Source organism: Lynx rufus, unplaced genomic scaffold, assembly GCF_022079265.1.
Source record: "Lynx rufus isolate CCGP_SWC_20201006 ecotype Redwood Valley unplaced genomic scaffold, mLynRuf1.p SCAF_7, whole genome shotgun sequence".
NCBI classification, from domain to species: domain Eukaryota; kingdom Metazoa; phylum Chordata; class Mammalia; order Carnivora; family Felidae; genus Lynx; species Lynx rufus.
This window is the reverse complement of record NW_025814889.1, coordinates 116,711,018-116,731,276: the sequence shown is the minus strand read 5'-3', so window position 1 is coordinate 116,731,276 and position 20,259 is coordinate 116,711,018. Positions and strand designations below refer to the sequence as shown.

Genomic DNA, 20,259 nt, shown 5'->3' with positions numbered 1-20,259 from the left:
AACTCCCTTTACCTGTGGCAGCCCCTTTACTCTTCTTCTTCTTCCGTCTTTTTTTCTTGGCTGCCTCCTCAGCCGTAGAGACAGCTCCCTCTTCTCTGTCGTCTGGATCCAGGTCGCCATTCAGGTGGCTCCCGGAGGACGCTGCCTCCTCCACACCCGCCATGTTGCCCGAGAGAGCGCGAGACAGTGAGACAGAGCGGCAAGGGCCCGCTCCTTCTTCACCCACCTACACGAGCGACGCCGGAAGCTGCTCTCGATGGTAGGAGCGCAGGGAATGCTGGGATGTCGGAGGACTCGACGGCGCGAATCGCGCGCTAAGGGGTGTTGGGCGAGGCTGAGGAGGAGCGCTGGACTGTGGCTGCTAAAGTGCTAGTGGGGCTGCCTCATACACCTTTTTTGTCCCCGGGCATTCCCCGGGCACATTGAATGCCTGTGCTTGCCCAGCCCTCAAGAGAGAGGGACGTCTGTGCTGAAACCGAAAAGTCATATTAGCGGATTTATGAAGCGTGCCGAAAGCGAGAAGAGGGCCCCAAAATGTGTTCACTTGTACACCTTTTTTTTTTTTTTTTTTTTTTTTAGGACTCAGAAGGACTGCGTTGTTTTTCACAGTTACAGTTCACGACGAGGCTGTCCAAGCACTTACGGTGATGAACCTGCAAAGGAGACTGAAGAGGCGTTTATTATTAGAGAAGGCAAGGGAAAACAGCGTTTCACGGAGGGAGTGATTAACCGCAGAGTGCTGCTAGGAAGTCAAGTAAGAGGACTGAAAAATGTCAGTTGTATATAGTAACATGGAAGACATAGGTGACCTTAGCAACAGCTACTTAGATAGTGAGAGATGGAAGGCGGACTCCAGAGAGTTGAGGAATGAGAGGGAGGTGAGGAAATAAGAGACTCTCCTCATCCTTCAAATTTCAGCTGAAATGCCACTCCCTCCGAGACTCTTCCTCGGTAATCTAAATCAGGCCCTGCTTTTACAACCTCTCGTTGAATTCTTAACCTTTCATGGCAATTTGTAATTACATAATATGTTTGATAAATTGGTTTGTGTCTGTCTCCCCAACTACCTTGGGCTCTGAAGAGAACACCCTGTGTATTTTGTGTTCTGTCACAAGCACCTACCTCTAAGCTAAAGCATAGTCTGAGCTCAGGAAATAGTCATTGTATCAATAGCACTTTAAAAGCTCCAAGTACTTTATTTTCTCATTTTATCCGCTTCTGAGTTGAGGAAATTAGAAAGTTTTGTGAACTTAGGTCACACAGCAAGTGAATAGAATCCAAACAGGCATCAGGCACCAAAAGTTAAATAATTCTGTATTCTGCCTTCCCAATTGAAATTTCAAATCAGTAAACATTTATTGATTGTAGGTTAGAAATAATTTTTCTTGATGGCCAATAAAAAATGAAGGAGAAATCTGTACCCTCAAGAAAGTGTAGCATTCAATGAGACAAAAATTTAACTAAATAAGAATAAAATAATACTTATGCTAATACTTAAGTCATTTAATTCTTTTCTATTCCAAGCTAATCTATCACAAAGGTGAGGAATTTTAAAACAGTCTAGAAGATATTCAGACTAGGGGCAAGGATGTGACTAAGCCCAGGAGAAATCAAAGCTCACCCTTTTGAGGTGCAAGGCTACTGCACAAGATTTTTTAACATCCTTATAAGTAATACTGCTACGTCAAAATGCCTCCAAAATTTTTTTGTAAATCTTCCTGGTTTTTCTGTAAATTCTGGGAATACTTGTACTGTGGCTACTATCTCAGACCCAGTTGAGGAGACACAGGATCCTGGAGGACAGAAACTGTAGGGTTGATAAATGAATTTTCACAAAGGGGTGCTGGTATAGGTTGACAGAATTATCAACGTCAAAATAAAATTTGTTCACTTAAAAAAATAAGCTACTAAAATGCAATAAGACAAAATATTGTTTCTTTGTTGGAAAGGGATTGTACTCTACTTCTCCCCCTTTTTTTTCCTGAAAAGAAGCAAGAAAACTAAACTTCAGGGTAGTTGTATAAAAACAATATATATCTCAACAGTATGGTAGTCGATATTTGTTGGATGATTGTTTTCCAGGAAATTCCAGAGTTTGAGATAACTGAGTGAGTACTTAAAATAATAGCCCGTTACACTCCTTATTTCCATCATTTTTCTTCATTTAGTTTCTCTACAAGAGGAAATTGAATAGGATAAAGGAATGAGAAATGTTGAAATCTCAAAGAATCTAAGAGAACTAAGAATCTAAGTGAATAATGTAACTCAATACCAGTACAGGCTAAAATATTTTTCCTAGCTGACTACATGAAGTAATTTTGTCTCAGATGGCTAACTAGATAAGCAGATAAAAATTTATTTTTTCCTTAGGGAGATACTTTTCCATTTATAAAGTCAATGCATTATAATAAGACATATATTTTTTAAAGATTTTTAAGTAATCTCTATACCTAACATGGGGCTCAAACTCACAACCTTGAAGTCAAGATTCACATGGTCTACTGACTGAGCCATCCAGGTGCCTGGATACAATAAGACATATTTATTATTTTGTCCAGAAATGTATTTTTTGCTAAGAAAACCTCGATTCAAAAAATGGACATTTTTAGCCCCAGTCTTACTTTTTATTTTGAAGTCCTTGATAGTGGTATGGCTTTGGACAAGTCACTTAATTTCTCCAAATTGCACTTCTCTTACTTGTGTTAACTAACATTAACATTAACATACGTTTCCTTATTTCTAAAATGAGTATAATAATAGTACTACATAGAATATGGAAATTAAATTTCAATATGGAGAGAAAGCACTCATGGTAGCACAGTGTCTTACACAATAGTGATAAATGTTAGCTAACTTTACTGTTAGTAAGCCATGCTCCTAAAAATTTTACATTTGTCTGGATCATTTGATGGCCTAGATATCCTAAGGCACTCTTACGTTTTATTGACCTCTGGCAATGGGTTAGCAAGAAATATATTAGGAAAAAAATTGAGAAGGCTTGATTTCTTAATGTTAAGGGTAAGGATATTTTTTTCATATCTTTATGTTTAAAACGTGATATAACTCTTTAAAAATCTATAGATGACATGGCATATACATGCATATGCCGTGTGTGTGTGTGTGTGTGTGTGTGTGTGTGTGTGTGTGTGTGTGTGTATGGCATGCCAGTCTTCAAGTACAGTCACATAGAGGTTAGGGATTCAACATGTGAATTTGGGGGGGGGGGATTCAGATCATAACACAGACATTGCCAAATGCCTTCTTATAGAAGGGTGCAGGGAGTTATTCCCAGCTGAGAGCCACTGGCATAAAGGCATGAAAGAATATGGAATGTTTATGGTAAGTTCTTGCTGAGGAGTAAATTACAGCTAGATTGTAAAGGGCCTTTTGTGTTACCCTAGAGGATAGCTTGTATTGTAAGGCCTGAAGGTGATATGTCACAGGGATGTTTAAAGTTTATTATTTTAGAAAAAAGTCTAAAATAGAAGGCCATAATAGACATGTCAATAACATGTAAATAAAATGATTACTATGTGCCATTAAAAGCCAGAAAAGGATATGCATGTAGATTATATGGATAAATTTAAATGGTTATGTAACACAGAGATTTTCAAGCTAGCTAAAGATCACTGTGATGGCAGTCTAAATTCTAGAGCAATGGTTGCCATCCAATAAACGGTTTCATTTAAAAAGCCAAATAGGGGTCGGCTAAGTGTCTGACTCTTGATTTCTGCTTAGGTCACGATCTCATGGTTTGTGAGATCAAGCCCGTCAGGCTGTGCACTCACAGCACAGAGCCTCGTTGGCATTCTCTTTCTTCCCTCTCTCTCTGGCCCTCCCTGGCTCACACACTTGTTCTTTCTCACTCTCTCTCAAAATAAATAAACTTAAAAAATAAAATAAAAAGGCAAATATATTTAAAGAACTGTTTTCAACGAGGGTATGGTACTTTCTATTTTTTGAAGTTGAATAGTCTTTTAAATTACTATGAAATGGTAGTGAGAGTAGATGATGTTGGGTTTTGTGCCCTGACAAAATTTTTAAAAAAAGAAAACCATACTATGTCAGTTCTCAAAACCATTTTTTAGACTTTTCTGAACAGTGAGATCTCTAAGTCTAATGGCCTCTATTCTAAAGAAAACATTGGAAATGACAGAGCCTTGTAGTAGAGGAGACTTGCTAAGATGTTACTGTTGATAACAGTATTGATAAGAACTTACAGAAGGCTATTGGGGGGCCAGAGAGGAGAGGTTGGATTGCAGAAACATTTTGAACATAGATTTAAAAGAACTTAATGGTCCATTAAATGTGGAGAGGTAGAAGTTGAGGATCACACCCAGGTTTCTGGCTTGGGTTCCTGGGTGGATAGTGGTACCACTGTCTGAGATAGGGAATAAAGGGGGAGGAGGAGGTTTTGTAGGAGTTGGAGGGGAAGATAAGCATTGGGCATTTAAAGTTTGAGATGCCTGCAGAGCATCCAGACAAAGATATCTAGTAGTCAGTTAGAAATATGGGTCTGGAGATACAGACATGTGAGTTATTAGGACTTGGGTAGAAGGCTATGAATGAGGTAATTCAGGGAGAAGAGAACAGGACCCAAAACAACAATCCAGAAGGACACTAATATTTGAGGATTTTGTTTACAACAAACAAGAGTGGAAAATTCTGTTAAAAAAAGTACAAAGAAATAATAGGACAAGAAGGAGAAAATGCTTTAGAGAATAATCACATAGAAATAAGGAGAAAAAAAGGGTTTACAGAATAAAAGTTTGGTCAACTATATCAACTGCTGAAGAAAGATTAAGTAGTATGAAGTCTCAAACTAGAGCATTGATTTTAGCCATCAGGAGGCTACTGGTAACTTTAGTGACAGCAATTTTGTTAGCACCAAAAGAGGGATCCTCACAAGAGATTGGGATGCACTATCCTGAACGCCAGCTCAAAGAGCAAAGGATCCTTTATCCCAAACTTACTTTATTAGTGATTCTTGCAGTGTTCTCCTCTTTTGTTCTAGAGAGAGTGTTTCTTGAAATTACATGTGGCTCTGTTGCCACGTACTCTGGTATAATTCCTTTCCTATTTTAGTTCTGTCCAACAACATCCTAGGTTACCTTTTGTCTCAAACATATTATTATCTCTTTTTGTAACTGGAGAATAGATACTTAATAATAGAACTTTACCTTCCCCATGATCTCTATGTAGCATCCATGTATTTAGGCTGAACTTTGGGAAAGACATATATGGTTCCAAGAAATATTCCTATGGCCAAAATGTCAGGAGTATCATTACCTACATGGAAGTTTCAAGTGTTTATTAGTCAGGGATACATAGGAATCAATATTAAGAGTTCATAAACGAAAGATAAAAACTACATGAAATACTGGAGGACAAATGACAGTACCATTCATAGACTCCCTCTTCCCATCTCTCCTGATCATCGTTCCCTACTACTTGTAAAAAGAACTGAGGGTTATTTTAGTGTTGAAGATCAAGGTGGGCTGAGTTGAACTAGGAATATATTGTGAATGAGGTTGTAATGAGCCCTCATGATTAGGATTAGTATTCTTATAAAAGAGGCTCCAAAGAGGTCCCTTGCCCCTTCCACTATGTGAGGACACAGCTGTCTATAAACCAGGAAGCTGGACCTCACCAGACACAGAATCAGACAACTTGAAATTGTCTTATTTGGTTGATTTTGATTTTTTTTTTCTCTTTTGCTTCAGTTTGGATGGTTTCATTGCTTTGCCTTCAAGGTCACTTTTATAGTGTCTAATTCCGATGAAGCTTATCTGGTTACCTTTTCATTTCAGATACTATTTTCTTCAGTTCTAGAATTTCCATTTTGTTCTTTTTTTATAGTTTCCATTTCTCTATTGAGATTTTCTATTTGTTGTTTTACTACATTTATGTTTTCCTTTAAATATTTAAACACATAATAGCTACTTTTAAGTCCTTATCCCCTATTTTCGTCATCTCTTTCATTTCTGAGTTTACAATTTTTTCTCCTGGTCGAGAGTCACATTTTCCAATTCTCATGTCTTGTAATTTGCTATCTTAGGCTAGAAACTACAGACACTACTCTGAAAGACTTTTATTCTCTTTCATGATGGAGTATTGAATATTGCTAAAATAGTTAATTTACTTGCATCTCAGTGTGATACTTTCAAGGTTTGTTTTTAAGTTTTGTTTTTAGAGCTAGAGTACCCCTTACTCTAGGACACCAGTGTTCAATATGAAATCCACTAACCACATAGGGCTATTAAATAATTGAAATGTGACTAGTCAAAATTGAAGTGTGCTGTAAGTGTAAAATGAACACTGAATTTCAAAGACTTAGTGTGAAAAAGATTGTAAACTATCTCATTAATAATTTTCTGTGTTGAAATGATCATTTTTGGACATATTGAGTAAAATATTTTATTTACATTAATTTTGTTTACTTTTTTTCCAAGAGGTTACTAGAAAAAGTTTAAATAACGTTTATGTCATTATATTTCTCATGAAGTATGCTACTGTAGTGCTAGTTTAACCCCATTCATAAAACCTAGGCTTTCTGGGATTTCTACTAAATTTCTCAGATAGTTAAATAGACCTTTCCACTGTGGTTGGTTGGAACACCAACATCTCCCATTTCTGTTCAACTTCTGATCATTGTTCAACCCATAGTTTCTCCATAGTTGTTCTCTTCCTAATAGTTGCCCTTTGCCTAGTCTTGCAGAGTCTTTTCCTGTGCAGACTTCTCTGTGCAACTTCCTTCTCAATGATATCTGGTCTCCATCTCCTCAGCTCAGATACACCACCATGCTTTATTTGGCCTTTCCAGTGGAAGGTGCCCCCAGACAAAAGCCACTGCAATCCTGAAGCTTGTTCATTTGTTTCTCTTTTGTAGGGATAATAGTTCTGTGTTTCCTATTGATCAATGTCTAAAAACATTTATTTTGCCTAGTTTGATGGTTGTTTTTGGTGGAAAGTCTTATATCCAGTATCAGTTGCTTTATCATGATTGAAAGTAGAATTCTTTATTATGATCTTTCATTTTCATGTTGGACATTTTCCTTACATGTCTGATGGGTGTTGCTTACGTGTTCGTATTTTACAATAATGCAGCGGGAGAACTGTGACTTCTATGTCCATGGGCAGAGCTTTGCCAACTGGGAAGTTTTGCTTTAATGTGAATGGATGAAAAAACTAACCATAGACATTGGATGCCTGTAATGGACACTGTTGGAAGTCTACCCAGAATTCATTTTCGTTTTTTCCTTGCTAACATAACCCTGCTTTTGGTCAGTTGTCTTTGCCTAACCATGTGCCTGACCAGATGAATGTATCCTCCAGGGTACACCCTGATTGGGCTAAGCTAATACACAACAATTCTGATCCTTCCTGTGACTTGTTTAGGAAGGACATGTGTCACAATTTTGGTCAATGAGACATGAAGAAAAACCATTGAATGGTAGAAGATATTTGTAAATGATATATTAAATAAGGGACTAATATCCAAAATATATAAAGAACTATACAACTCAACACCAAAAAAACAAACAATCCGATTAAGAAATCGAGGATCCGAATAGATATTTTCCCAAAGCAGATACACAGGTGGTCAACAGACACATGAAAAGATGCTCAACATCACTAATATCAAGAAAATGCAAATCAAAACCGCAATGAAATACTACCTTACACCTATCAGAATTGCTAGAATAAAGAACACAATAAAAAACAAGTGTTGGCAAGGATGTGGAGAAACAGGAACTCTCCTGCACTGTTGGTGGGAATGTAAACTGATACAACCACTGTGGGAAACAGTATGGAGGATCCCCAAAAAATTAAAAATAGAAATACCATATGATCCAGTAATTCCCCTACTGGGTATTTACCCAAAGAAAATGAAAATACCAATTCAAAAAGATGTATACACCCTTATGTTTATTGCAGTAGTATTTAAAATAGCCAAGATATGTGGCACAAAAACAGACACTCAGATCAATGGAACAGAACAGAGAACCCAGAAATCGACCCACAAATGTATGGCCAACTAATCTTTGACAAAGCAGGAAAGAACATCCAATGGAATAAAGACAGTCTCTTCAGCAAATGGTCCTGGGAAGACTGGACCACTTTCTTAAACCTTACACAAAAATAAACTCAAAATGGATGAAAGACCTATTTGTAAGACAGGAAACCATAAAAATCCTAGAGGAGAAAGGTAAAAACCTCGTTGATCTTGGCCACAGCAACTTCTTACTCAACACGTCTCCAGAGGCAAGGGAAACAAAAGCAAAACTGAACTATTGGGACCTCATCAAAATAAAAAGCTTCTGCACGGAGAAGGAAACAATCAGCAAAACAGTATGGAAAGGAATGGGAGAAGATATTTGCAAATGACATACCACATAAAGGGTTAGTATCCAAAATCTATAAAGAATTCATCAAACTCAACACCCAAAAACAAATAATCCAGTGAAGAAATGGGCAAAAGACATGAATAGACACTTCTCCAAAGAAGACATCCAGATGGCCAACCAACACATGAAAAAATGCTCAACATCACTCACCATTAGGGAAATACAAATCAAAACCATATTGGATACCACCTCACACCTGTCAGAATGACTAACATTAACAACTCAGGCAACAACAGATGTTGGCGAGGATGTGGAGAAAGAGGATCTCTTTTGCATTGCTGGTGGGAATGCAAGTTGGTGCAGCCACTCTGGAAAATAGTATGAAGATTCCTCAAAAAAATTAAAAATAGAACTACCCTATGACCCAGCAATTGCACTACTAAGTACTTATCCAAAGGATACAGGTGTGCTATTTCGAAGGGGCACATGCACCCCAATGTTAATAGCAGTGCTGTCAACAATAGCCAAAGTATAGAAAGAGCCCAGATGTCCATCAGCAGATGAATGGATAAAGAAAATGTGGTATATATATACAATGGAGTATTACTTGGCAATCAAAAAGAATGAAGTCTTGCCATTTGCAACTACGTGGATGGAACTGGAGGGTATTATGCTATGTGAAATTAGAGAAAGACAAATATCATATGACTTCACTCGTATGAGGACTTTAAGACACAGAACAGTTGAACACAAGGTAAGGGAAGCAAAAATAATATAAAAACAGGGAGGGGGACAAAACATAAATGACTCTTAAATATAGAGAACAAACAAAGGGTTGCTGTAGGGGTTGTGGGAGGGGGTGATGGGCTAAATGGGTAAGGGGCATTAAAGAATCTACACCTGAAATCTTTGTTGTACTATATGGTAACTAACTTGGATGTAAATTTTAAAATTAAATAATTAACTAAAAAAAAGTGATGTTAAAAAATAAATAAAATAGCCAAGATATGGAAGCAACCTAAATGTTTATTGACATATGTGTATACACACACACACACACACACACACACACACACACACACACATACACACAGTGGAATGTGATGCAGCCACAAAAAGGATGAGATCTTGCCATTTGCAACAACATGGATGGACCTGGAGGATATTAAACTAAGAGAAATAAGTCAGAAAAAGAAATACCATATGATTTCACTCATATGTAGAATCTAAAAAACAAAGCAAATGAATAAACAGAACAAACTGAAGGTTGCCAGAGGGAAGGCGGGTGGAAGGAATGGCCAAAATGGGTGAAGAGGAGTGGGAGATACAGGCTTTCAGTTATGAAATGAATCAGTCCTGGGAATGAAGGGTATAGCGGCACATGGCTGGCTTGATCACTGGAGCATGCAATTCTTGATCTTGAGGTTGTAAGTTCAAGTCTCAATCGGAAGTAGAGATTACTTAAAAATAAAATCTTTAAAAAATTAAAAAAAATAAAAGGGTACAGTATAGGGAATACATATCGTCAATGATATTGTAATAACATTGTATGGTGACAGATGGCAGCTACACTTGTGGTGAGCACAGCATAATGTATAAAGATGTTGAATCACTATGTTGTACGCCTAGAAATAATGTAACATTGTCAGCTATACTCAAAAAAAATTTTTTAAGTTTATTTACTTATTAGAGAAAGAGAGAAAAAGAGGAGAGAGAATCCCAAGCAGGCTCTGTCATATGATATGTCATATGTCATATGAATAATGCTACTATGTTGTTAGTGCAGAGCCCGAGGCATGGCTTGAACCCACGAACTGCAAGATCACGACCTGAGCTGAAACCATGAGTCAGACACTTAACTGACTGAGCCACCCGGGTGCCTCTCAAAAAAATGTTTAATATAAATATATAGTAAATAAATAAAAATTTTAAAAAGAAAAACCCACTGAGAACATCTGGAAAACGTTTCCTAAGTTAAAAAAAACACACAAAAGAAAATATGGTCCCTTCTTTTAGGTGTTTTCAAAGCTGAAAATGATCCTTGGGGATGAAATCTGAAGAACACAGAACAGAAAGATGGGATGATGCTGGATCCTTGGTGATGTCATTCAGCCACTGAATTGGAATCCATAGGCTACTTATTCTACCTCCAAACATCTGAGATATCATATTTCTGTGTTGTTAAATTTCTGGTAATTATAAATAAAGACATTCTAACTTTATACAAATTCCAGAATGTACACGACTTGGTGCTCAACTGGCTCTGTTAATCCAGAAATTCCAAGTTTACATTTCCAGTGACTGAGGATGACCAAAATAAAAGACATGAATGGAATCAGTTGGTCTTGAAGTTCTGAACGGAACTCTGGTACAAAGTTATTTTGGAGTCAGAACCAACAGATCTCTAATATTCCTTGGGTCTGAAAATTGCAGCAACTGGTGAGACAGAAGGTTGGTACTTTTTAAGGCACTCAGATATTTTTGAGGGCTTGAACTTTGGAATTTGATATCTTTAGGTTGTTATGGGTAGAAGTTGGAACTGGCAGAGACTTTTGGGTACTCTTTTTTTAAAAATGGTAATTTACATGTCACAAATTCATCATTTTAAGGGTATAATTCTGTAGTTTTTAATATATTACTACTGCTATTTAATTATAGAATATTTTTCATCCATCAATTAATAGACATTTATGTTGTTGCTATTTTTTAGCTATTATGAATAATGCTACTATGAACATTCCTGTACAAGTTTTGGTGTGGACATATATGTTTTCATTTCTCTTGGATATATATCTAGGAGTACAAGTGCTGAGTCATATGGGATAATTCTATGTTCAACATTTTGATGAACTACCAGACTATTTTCAAAAGCAACTGCAGCATTATACAGTCCTACCAGCTATGTATGAGGTTTCTAATTTCTCCATATGTTGTCAACACTTATTATTGTCTTTTTTTAAATTATAATCATCCCAATAGGTATGTAGTGGTTTTGATTGTAATTTAGCTAATTACTAATGATGGTGAGCATCTTTTCATGTGTTATGGGCTATTTGCATATATTCTTTGGAGAAATGTTTTTCCAAATCTTTGGTCCATTTTTAAATTGAGTCATTCATCTTTTGTCTTTTTGTTGAATTTAAGAGTTCTTTATATATTCTAGATACTAGATTCTTATTACATAGGGTATGCTTTGCAATTATTTTTCCCATTCTCTGATTCATTTTGATTTTTTAGAGTTTATTTGTTTGTTTTGAGAGAGAGAAAGAGCACATGTGTGCATAGGAGGGACAAAGAGAGGGGAGAGAGAGAATCCCAAGCAGACTCCACACTATCAGAGCAGAGCCAGTGTGGGGTGAGATGATGACCTGAACTGAAATTAGGAGTCAGGTACTTAATCTACTGAGCCACCCAGGCACCCCTTGAATTGATTTTTGTATATGGTGTGATGTAGGGATCTAATTTCATTCTTTTGTATGTAGATATCCAGTTGTCTCATTACCATGTGCTGAAAAGACTATTCTTTCTTTCATTGAATTATTGTGGCACCTTTGCCAAAAATTAATTAACAATAGATGTGAGGGCTTATTTCTAGACTCAGTTCTAATTCATTGATCAACTGCAGTTGACCTTTGAACAACACTGGGGGTAAGGGCACTGACCCCCAACACAACTGAAAATCCACCTACAACTTTTTACTCCTCAAAGCTTAACTAATAGCCTACTATTGACCTGAAGCCTTATCAATAACATAAATAATTGATCAATACTTATTTTATAGGTTGTATATATTATATACTATATTCTTACAATAAAGTAAGCTAGAGAAAAGAAAATGTTATTAAGAAAATCATAAGGAGAAAATACATTTATAAGGGCACCTGGGTAGCTAAGTTGGTTAAGCATCCGACTCTTGGTTTTGGCTCAGGTCATGATCTCACTGTTCATGAATTCGAGCCCCACATTGGTCTCTGTGCTGGCAGCATGGAGCCTGCTTGGGATTCTCTCTCTCTGCCCCTCCCCTGCTAGCTTGCTGTCTCTCAAAAATCAATAAATAAACGTTAAGAAAAAGAAGAAAATACATTTATAGTACTATAAAATCTCTACATTATAAGTAGACTCATACAGTTCAAACCCATGCTGTTCAAGGGTCAACTGTAGCATGCTTGACCACAATTTGTGTTTTTATAAAGCAAATTAACTAATAATTATTAAATGAGAGACTGATCTCAGCCTAGCATGGAATTTGTCATCCTCAAATTTTCATACTTGATTTTTCTAGTGAAAGGAGGCCACAGCAGAGGTAATAGAATTGTAACCTTTATTAGGGTGGGAAAAGGCCTTCAGCTCAGCTGCGACACAGGCAAGAAATCTTTCAACTCTTAAAAAAAATAAAAAATAAAAAATGAGCACTAGTACCCAGGATGCCTCCTCAGAAAGGTACTCTCTCACACTGTATCAGGTTTCACTTCTCTCTGTGCATGCCTTAAAGCAACCCCACTGGCAAGGAGCTCTACTTCATCTACATTATTTCAGTACCCATCAGTTTGAATTTCTACTCTTAACATTTTTAAAAAAATATATCCCTGAAGCAGCTTCTGCTATAAGCGCCTGCTAGGGTCATTTAAGTTTCTCCTCAGGTGCCAATTACTGGCGTGTGATTTTTTTGTGCTCTGGTTCCAAAGTAGCATGGATTTTAAGTGGTGCACCATAACCCTGTTTTTCCCATAAGCCCTATTATTTCTAGTGCAAAATATTGCAAGACATAAGGTTTTTCATGAATGTACATAACATGTTACAACATAAATGCCTGTATTTTTACATTTTAACCGAGGATTTTTGAGATAGTGGATTCACTTAAAGTAGAATCTTTAGCTACAGTGGCAGGACAATGAGATGGAGATGTGTAGATAAATAGGAGTTTTGCTGTCCTTCAAATCTTCATTTTAAAGACATTCTCCTACTTAAAGGATGGGCTAATCCAATCTGGGCCTCTGAAATTTTTCTTTATTAATAATAGTAATAGCTAATGATCCTCAGTCCATCCTATTTCCCAGTCCATTGATGTTGTTGCTGCTACTCAGTCCTCCACTGTGTGCTCCTTCATCCTTCTACTACAAATCCATTAGGCCAGTTAGCTATGGTTTAGCCAGCCCCAGACTCCCTCCCACTGCCCCCAGTCACAAGTGGGTTTTCACAGCCTACTAGGTAAAATGTGTCCTCTTAGTCCATGCTTCCCAAACTTAGGCATTTTTCAGAATCACCTGGAGGGCTTGTTCAACCACCGGTTCTTAGATGCCACCTCTGGAGATTCTGATACACTATACATGAGGTCTGAGTGAGGATTGGCATTTCTAACAAGGTCCCAGGTGATCCTGAGGCCCCGCCTCCAGAGACCATATTTTGAATGGCATTGCTATAAATGGCCCTGTCATCAGCAGTGTTAATTATCTTAACCAGTTCCTTCCCTGTCAAACCTTTTTCCCTGGCCATTGCATTGGCACAGCCATTCACAACCAGGGGCAGTTTTGATCCCCAAGAGATATTTGACAATGTCAGGGAACACTTTTTGTTGCCATAACTGGGAGGGTATGCTACTGGTGTCTAGTAGGTAGATACCAGAGATGCTGCTAAACATCTTACAATGCTCAAGGTAGCTTCTTACCACAAAGAATTATATGGCCCAAAATGTCAGTAGTGCCCAGGTTAAGATACTTGGCAGGGATGTGCTATTGCTTTGTTTGCCCATAGCATGCAATCCTTCTGATTGCATCTATGTCAAGTTGATAGCCTATGAAGCAAAGATAGAGATAAAGGAACAGTTGCATTTCCCACCCCAAATTTGTTTACATTTCATTGAAAATACAGCATCTAAACTTTCAAAGTGTAAAGTGCTTTGAAAAATCACCTATAAACATGATAACTTGTCTTCAGAGTTCTAATTTCTCCTTCTTAGGTCTCATGGCAGAATGGAAGACTTTACTGAAGCCAAATCTTTGGATATTGGGCCCATCTATTTCTTTGATCAGGTAATAATATACCTCAGTCTCATCAAATTGTAGTTTGCATTTCTAAAAATAATTAGCTTTGGACCAGTATTTTTCTCTGCTTTTTAATCAGAAAATTTTCTTTCATTTTAGATGAAACCAAAAAGGAAAATATGGGAAAAAAGAGAACATGAAGGCCATTTCCCCCATTTGAGATACACCTCAAGAGCTATTTATAGGTAAAATATTTGGAATTACTCTTTAATTGCTGGGATCACTTTACATTTTCAAAGAGTTATAGGTGCTCAGGACCAGTGCTTCCTATTCCCCATCCCTTACGAAACTATATCAAGGAATTTCCTATTTCAAAGCTGACCATGAAGCCAATCAGAGAACTTTATTTTAGCTAGATCAGTGATTAATTGAAGCATAATTGGTCATATCTGACCAGTCATTCTGTTTGCCTCTTTCCACACAAACCCAGCCTCAGTTTTGCTTTATAGGGTTTGTACTAGATGTACCCTTTGGTTTCTGCATTGCTTACTTTCTGTTCCTTTTTCTTTTTTAAGTTTATTTATTTTGAGAGAGAGAGCAGGGGAGGGGCAGACAGAGAGGGAGAGAGAAAATCCCTATCATGCTCCTTACTGGTAGCACAGAGCCCCACATCGGCTCACAAACAATGAGATCGTGACCTAAGCTGGTATCAGGAGTCAGATGCTTAACCAACTGAGCCACCCAGGGACACTTCTTCCTGTTCCTTTTCAGATTTTACTTAAATATTACCTTTTTGATGAGACTTTTCTTGATTATCCTCTTTCAAATTTCTACCCTGTCCTCACTTTGGCATTCCCTATTCTTCCTAACTTTCCTCATGCATTTATCACTTTCTATAACATTATAAATGTCATTCCTATTTCTTTGTTTGCTCTCCCTCCCCTTGTGAGAATATCAGGTCTATAGGGAAGGATTTTTTTAAATCTACTTGATCACTTATCTATTCCCAGTCCTAAAAGCAATGCTTAACACACAGAATGGGCTTAATACAGATTTGTGTCCGCCCTTAAATATAAATGAGATGATGGAACTAGTCATTTCACAATGTTTTTTACCCGCTAATTACTACGTTTTTTAACTTGGAAATTAAAATACTCCAACTCATCTTAGAACATGTATCACAAGGTTGTATAAGGTTAAAAGCTGTCAGTTATACCAGTGAGTTCTTGAGCAGGGGCAACTTTGCCCCACAAGGGGCATTTGGCAATATCTGAAGACATTTGTGGTTGCCATAACTAAGGATGCAACACTAAACATCCTACAATGCACAGGACTGCCCTCCACAACAGAGAATTATCTGGTCCAAAATGTCAATAGGGCCAGGGTTGAGAAACCATAGTATACTCTCATGTGGTAGAGTTTGTTTGTTCGTTTGTTTGTTGTTTTGAGCCTGCTATAACTTTTCTCAAGACCACTGCAAGTTGCTGCTCTTTTCAGAAGTCTACTGTCTTTTTATTTCCAACTCTTTCTGTTTGAAAAACAATTCGACATAACTTGGTTATTTTACATTCACAGTAGTTGGCTTATAATTGGCACTCAGTAAATGAGTTCAGGTTGTCATAGGGGCAATAAGTAGGTCTGTTTATCATAAGGCTCCAGGGCTTTATTGGCTGCCCAGCTTTCTTATTTGATACATGTCTTAAGCATTGCTTCTGTTCATTCCAATTAGAAACACCCTGTTTCTTCCACTGGCTATCCTACTGCTGCCACAGTACCAGGAGTAAAATCCACACTTTTAACCATGAGCTGCAAGTCCTTCTGTCATTTCCTCTCCTACCTGCCCTCTGACTTCCTTGCATGCCACTGCCTGTCACTTGCTCCCCAGACATTATGGCCTATCTATTCTTTTAACAACCAAGGCCACCTGCTTTTGGTTCTTTGCATCTGCTGTACACTCTCCTTTGAATGTTTTTCTGCCATATTGTTTTATGCTTGGCTCTTCCTCCTCATTATTCTAGTTTCATTGCAAATGCCACCTCAGAAAGGCCATCCCTGATCTCCCAATCCAAGGAAGCTAAACATACACCACCCCCGTCACTCTATTACAGTGTCTTGTTTTATTTTCCTTATTGCAGTTATCACTATCTGTAATTTTCATTGCCTTCCTTTCTCTCTCCCCTCCTTCTTCCTCCTTTCATTTTTCCTTCCTGTCTTCCCCATTAAGGTCCATGAGGTAGAGTTCCGTTCTCTTTGCCATGTCTCTCTAGCGCCTAGAACTGTGCTGATGAATATTTCTTGAATGAGTGAGTCATTTCTTCATATGTGCTGTTCCTAGAGAAATGGGGCTACTTTTAACACTGAGCCAGGTGCCAAGACCTTCATTGTTGATTATCTCCTTAAGGTTTTTAAGTCTGGTTTTGAAATGGGTAGTCCATTATTTGAGCTTCTGTCTGAAAAATAAACCAGACAGGTAAGTATTATTTTTAAAATGCACATTCAATTTCTCAACAACCCTCTGAAGGAAGTAAAATTATTGACCTTATCTTACATATAATAAAACTGAGGCAATTAATAAATGGTAGGTGTTAATATTATTATTGAAATAAGTAGTTTTTATCATTTCATTTGAGCAATAGGTAAATCTGACAATTATGAATGCGTATTTACAGGATGTTAACAAAAAAAAATACCTTAAAGTGAAGATAACACAGTATGGCTCATACGGTTTGTATTGGAGTTTAGTAAAATGATGTTTATGAAAGCAACTTTAAAGCTATAAAGAGATATAGAAATTTCATGAGTTATTATATTTAAAGTTTTCAAAAATGGGTCTTCCATCTTTTAAATATCAGTGAAAATATAACTAATGCCTGAAGATCAAAGATTTAAGATCTACATTTAGAATTCTTATGCAAATTAAAATACCTTTTCATCTTAAAAACATTCCCTTTAACTTTACTTAAATACTTAGTTGGGAAAGTACTGTTATTTTTCACATTATGTGAATGGAATTATTATTTAGAAGAGAAATACAAGTAACTCTTTAGTGCTGTTTACCATTTTAAAAAATTTTTTTAATTTTTAATGTTTTATTTGTTTTTGAGAGAGAGAGAGACAGAGACAGAGTGTGAGCAGGCGAGGAGCAGAGAGAGAGGGAGACACAGAATCTGAAGCAGACTCTAGGCTCCAGGCTCTGAGCCATCAGCACAGAGCCGAATTCAGGGCTCAAACTCACAATCTCTGAAATCATGACCTGAGCCACAGTCATTTAACCAACTGAGCCACCCAGGTGTCCCAGTGCTGTTTACCATTTAATAAAAACTTTATGCAAGTGAAATTCCATCGAGTGTTGATAATGTTTTACCACACTGACTTGGTGGAAGAAAACACTTTGAAATTGTAATGACTTGGTTAGCTGTCTTAGAAGTCTTTGAGCAACTGGTTTAGGGAACATTTCAAAGGACAGCTCGTTTAAAGTACTTTTGTTCATACCTCTGATAGTGTATTGAAATCAGTTTTGGTTTCTTATGCAATAGATACTGATTGAATAAATGAATAAAGATAGTAGCCAGATTATAGATTTTAAGCTCCTGAAAGGGAAGGACTGTGTCTTCTCTGTGTATTCTGTGTAACACAGTGTCCATGCAATGTATGCTTGATTGTCCTCCTAGATTTTATTATATCAACTATCAGAGGCTTGAAGATACCTTTGATGTTGCTCAGTAAAATATGTGCTTGGGATATAAATGTTCTATATCCGACTCATGGCTCCTATCTTTTTAAAAAAAATTTTTAATGATTTTATTTATTTTTGAGACAGAGAGAGACAGAGCATGAGCAGGGGAGGGGCAGAGAGAGAGGGAGACACAGAATCCAAAACAGGCTCCAGGCTCTGAGCTGTCAGCACAGAGCCTGACGCAGGGCTCAAACTCATGGACTGTGAGATCATGACCTGAGCTGAAGTCAGACGCTTAACCGACTGAGCCACCCAGGTGCCCCTCATGGCTCCCATCTTAAAGAAGGATCACATCTGAGCAAAGCCACTAACCCACTAACATTGCTATCTGGACCTAAATCTATCTTTTTTCTCTTTATACTAATATTTGTTGAGCAAATATGTGCTAGAGAAACGGTAATGAACAAAACAAAGCCTCTGTTTCATGGCTTTCATTGGAGCAAAAGGAAACAAATTAAAGCCAAATAAACAAGTAAATATATAGAATATCAAATAGTGATATGTGCCTTAGAGAAAAAAACAGGTTCAAGGGGAAGAGGGTGATGCTATATTGTATAGGGTGTTCAAAATGGCTCCATTTCTATAGTAATATTTGAGCAGAAGATGGATGTAAGGGTGTATGGTACATAACAGTGAGAAGCATCCTTGGTCTATTTGAGGATAACAAGGGGGCCAGTGTGGCTGAAGCAGAATGAATTGGAAGAGAGTAGTAGGAGATAAGATTATAAGAATAAGAGGAAAGGGAGAGGCATCTATGTGTCTCAGTTGGTTGAACATCCAACTTCAGCTCAGGTCATGATCTCAGAGTTCATGAGTTGAGTTCGAGCGAGCCCTGCATCAGGCTTGCTGCTGTCAGCACTGAGCCCACTTCAGATCCTCTGTCCCCTTCTCTCTCTACCCTTCCCCACTCACTCTCTCTCTCTCTCTCAAAAATAAATAAACATTAAAAAAAAAAATAATAAGAGAGGTGCACCTGGATAGCTCAGTCGGTTAAGCATCGGACTCTTGATTTCAGCTCAGGTCATGATCTCATGATTCATGGGTTCAGGCCCCTTGTCAGGCTCCATGCTGATAGCTGTGGAGCCTGCTTGGGATTCTCTGTCTCCCTCTTTTTCTGCCCTTTCCTTGCTCACTCCCTATCTCTCTCTCTCTCTGTCTCTCTCTCTCAAAATAAATAAATAAATAAATAAATAAATAAATAAATAAATAGCAAAAAAAAAAAAAAAAAGGGGGGATGGAGAGGGTCAGATCATGAAAGACCTTGGGCGCCACTGTTATGCAGGCTTTTATACTGAGTGACATGGGAAGCCACTGCAGAATCTGAGTGTAGAGGGGTCACTGGACCTGATTAAATGACTAGGCTTGTGTGTTGAGATTCAATTTTAAGAACTGGGGGGAAAAGCAGAAGATTAGATAAGAGCCTATCTATAGTAATAATCTAGGCAAGGGATGATTATAGATCACCTAGTGTGATAGTTCTGAAAGAGGGGCAATAAGGTTGATTCTGGATATAGTTTAAGGTAGAGATGACTGTGTTTGTTATGGAACGGATATAGAATGTGAGAAAAAGATAGGATAAAGATATCCGAAGATAACACCAGAGCCTTTGACCTGAACAGCTAGAAGAATGGAGTTGCTATTTATTGAAGTAAGTAAAAACTAAGGGAAAAACAGGTTTGGTGGGAAAGACCAGGAGTTCATTTTTGGACATGTTGGATAAGTTGACCTTGAGATGCCTTTTAGAGATGTTATGTAGAAAGTGGGTATAAAAGTTTGGGGGTCAGGTGCGAGGTCAGAAGTAGATATGTACATTTGTGAGTTGTCAGGGTCTAAATAGTTTTTAAAGCCTTTCAAATGGGTAAGCTTACAAAGGGAGTATAGGTAGAGAGAAGAAGGGAGGTGTGAGAGGGAGAAGTTAACTCAGAGATGAAGAGAAACCAGCAAAGGGTTGGAGAAGGAATATCCAGTGAGGGAGGAGAACCAAGAGAAAGTGATGTTCAAAAAACCAATGAAGAAAATGTTTCAAGAATGCTCAGTTATGTCAAATGCTTCATGGGAGTTGTATGAGTTGAAGACTGAATAGTGACTGTTTGGTTCAGTATGATCAAGGATTTTGGTGACTTTAAAAGAGGCTTCTCTGTGGAGAGGTGGGGACACATAGAGTGGGTTGAATAGAGAATGGGAGCAAGTATAA

At 37.6% G+C, this 20,259-nt stretch overlaps 1 protein-coding gene across 2 annotated transcripts in view; it reads right to left on the bottom strand.

Moving 5' to 3' along the window:
- The window catches only part of METAP2 (methionyl aminopeptidase 2), a 28,760-nt gene extending 28,532 nt beyond the window's left edge, over positions 1 to 228 (bottom strand). The window contains exon 1 of one of the 2 annotated variants that reach the window (XM_047065937.1): positions 13 to 228. In XM_047065937.1, coding sequence (XP_046921893.1) covers positions 13 to 163 — 151 coding nt within the window. In that variant the 5' untranslated portion in view covers positions 164 to 228. The remainder of the gene's footprint in view (positions 1 to 12) is intronic. The other variant, XM_047065938.1, reaches the window with a different exon arrangement.
- Between the last annotated feature and the right edge of the window lie 20,031 nt (positions 229 to 20,259).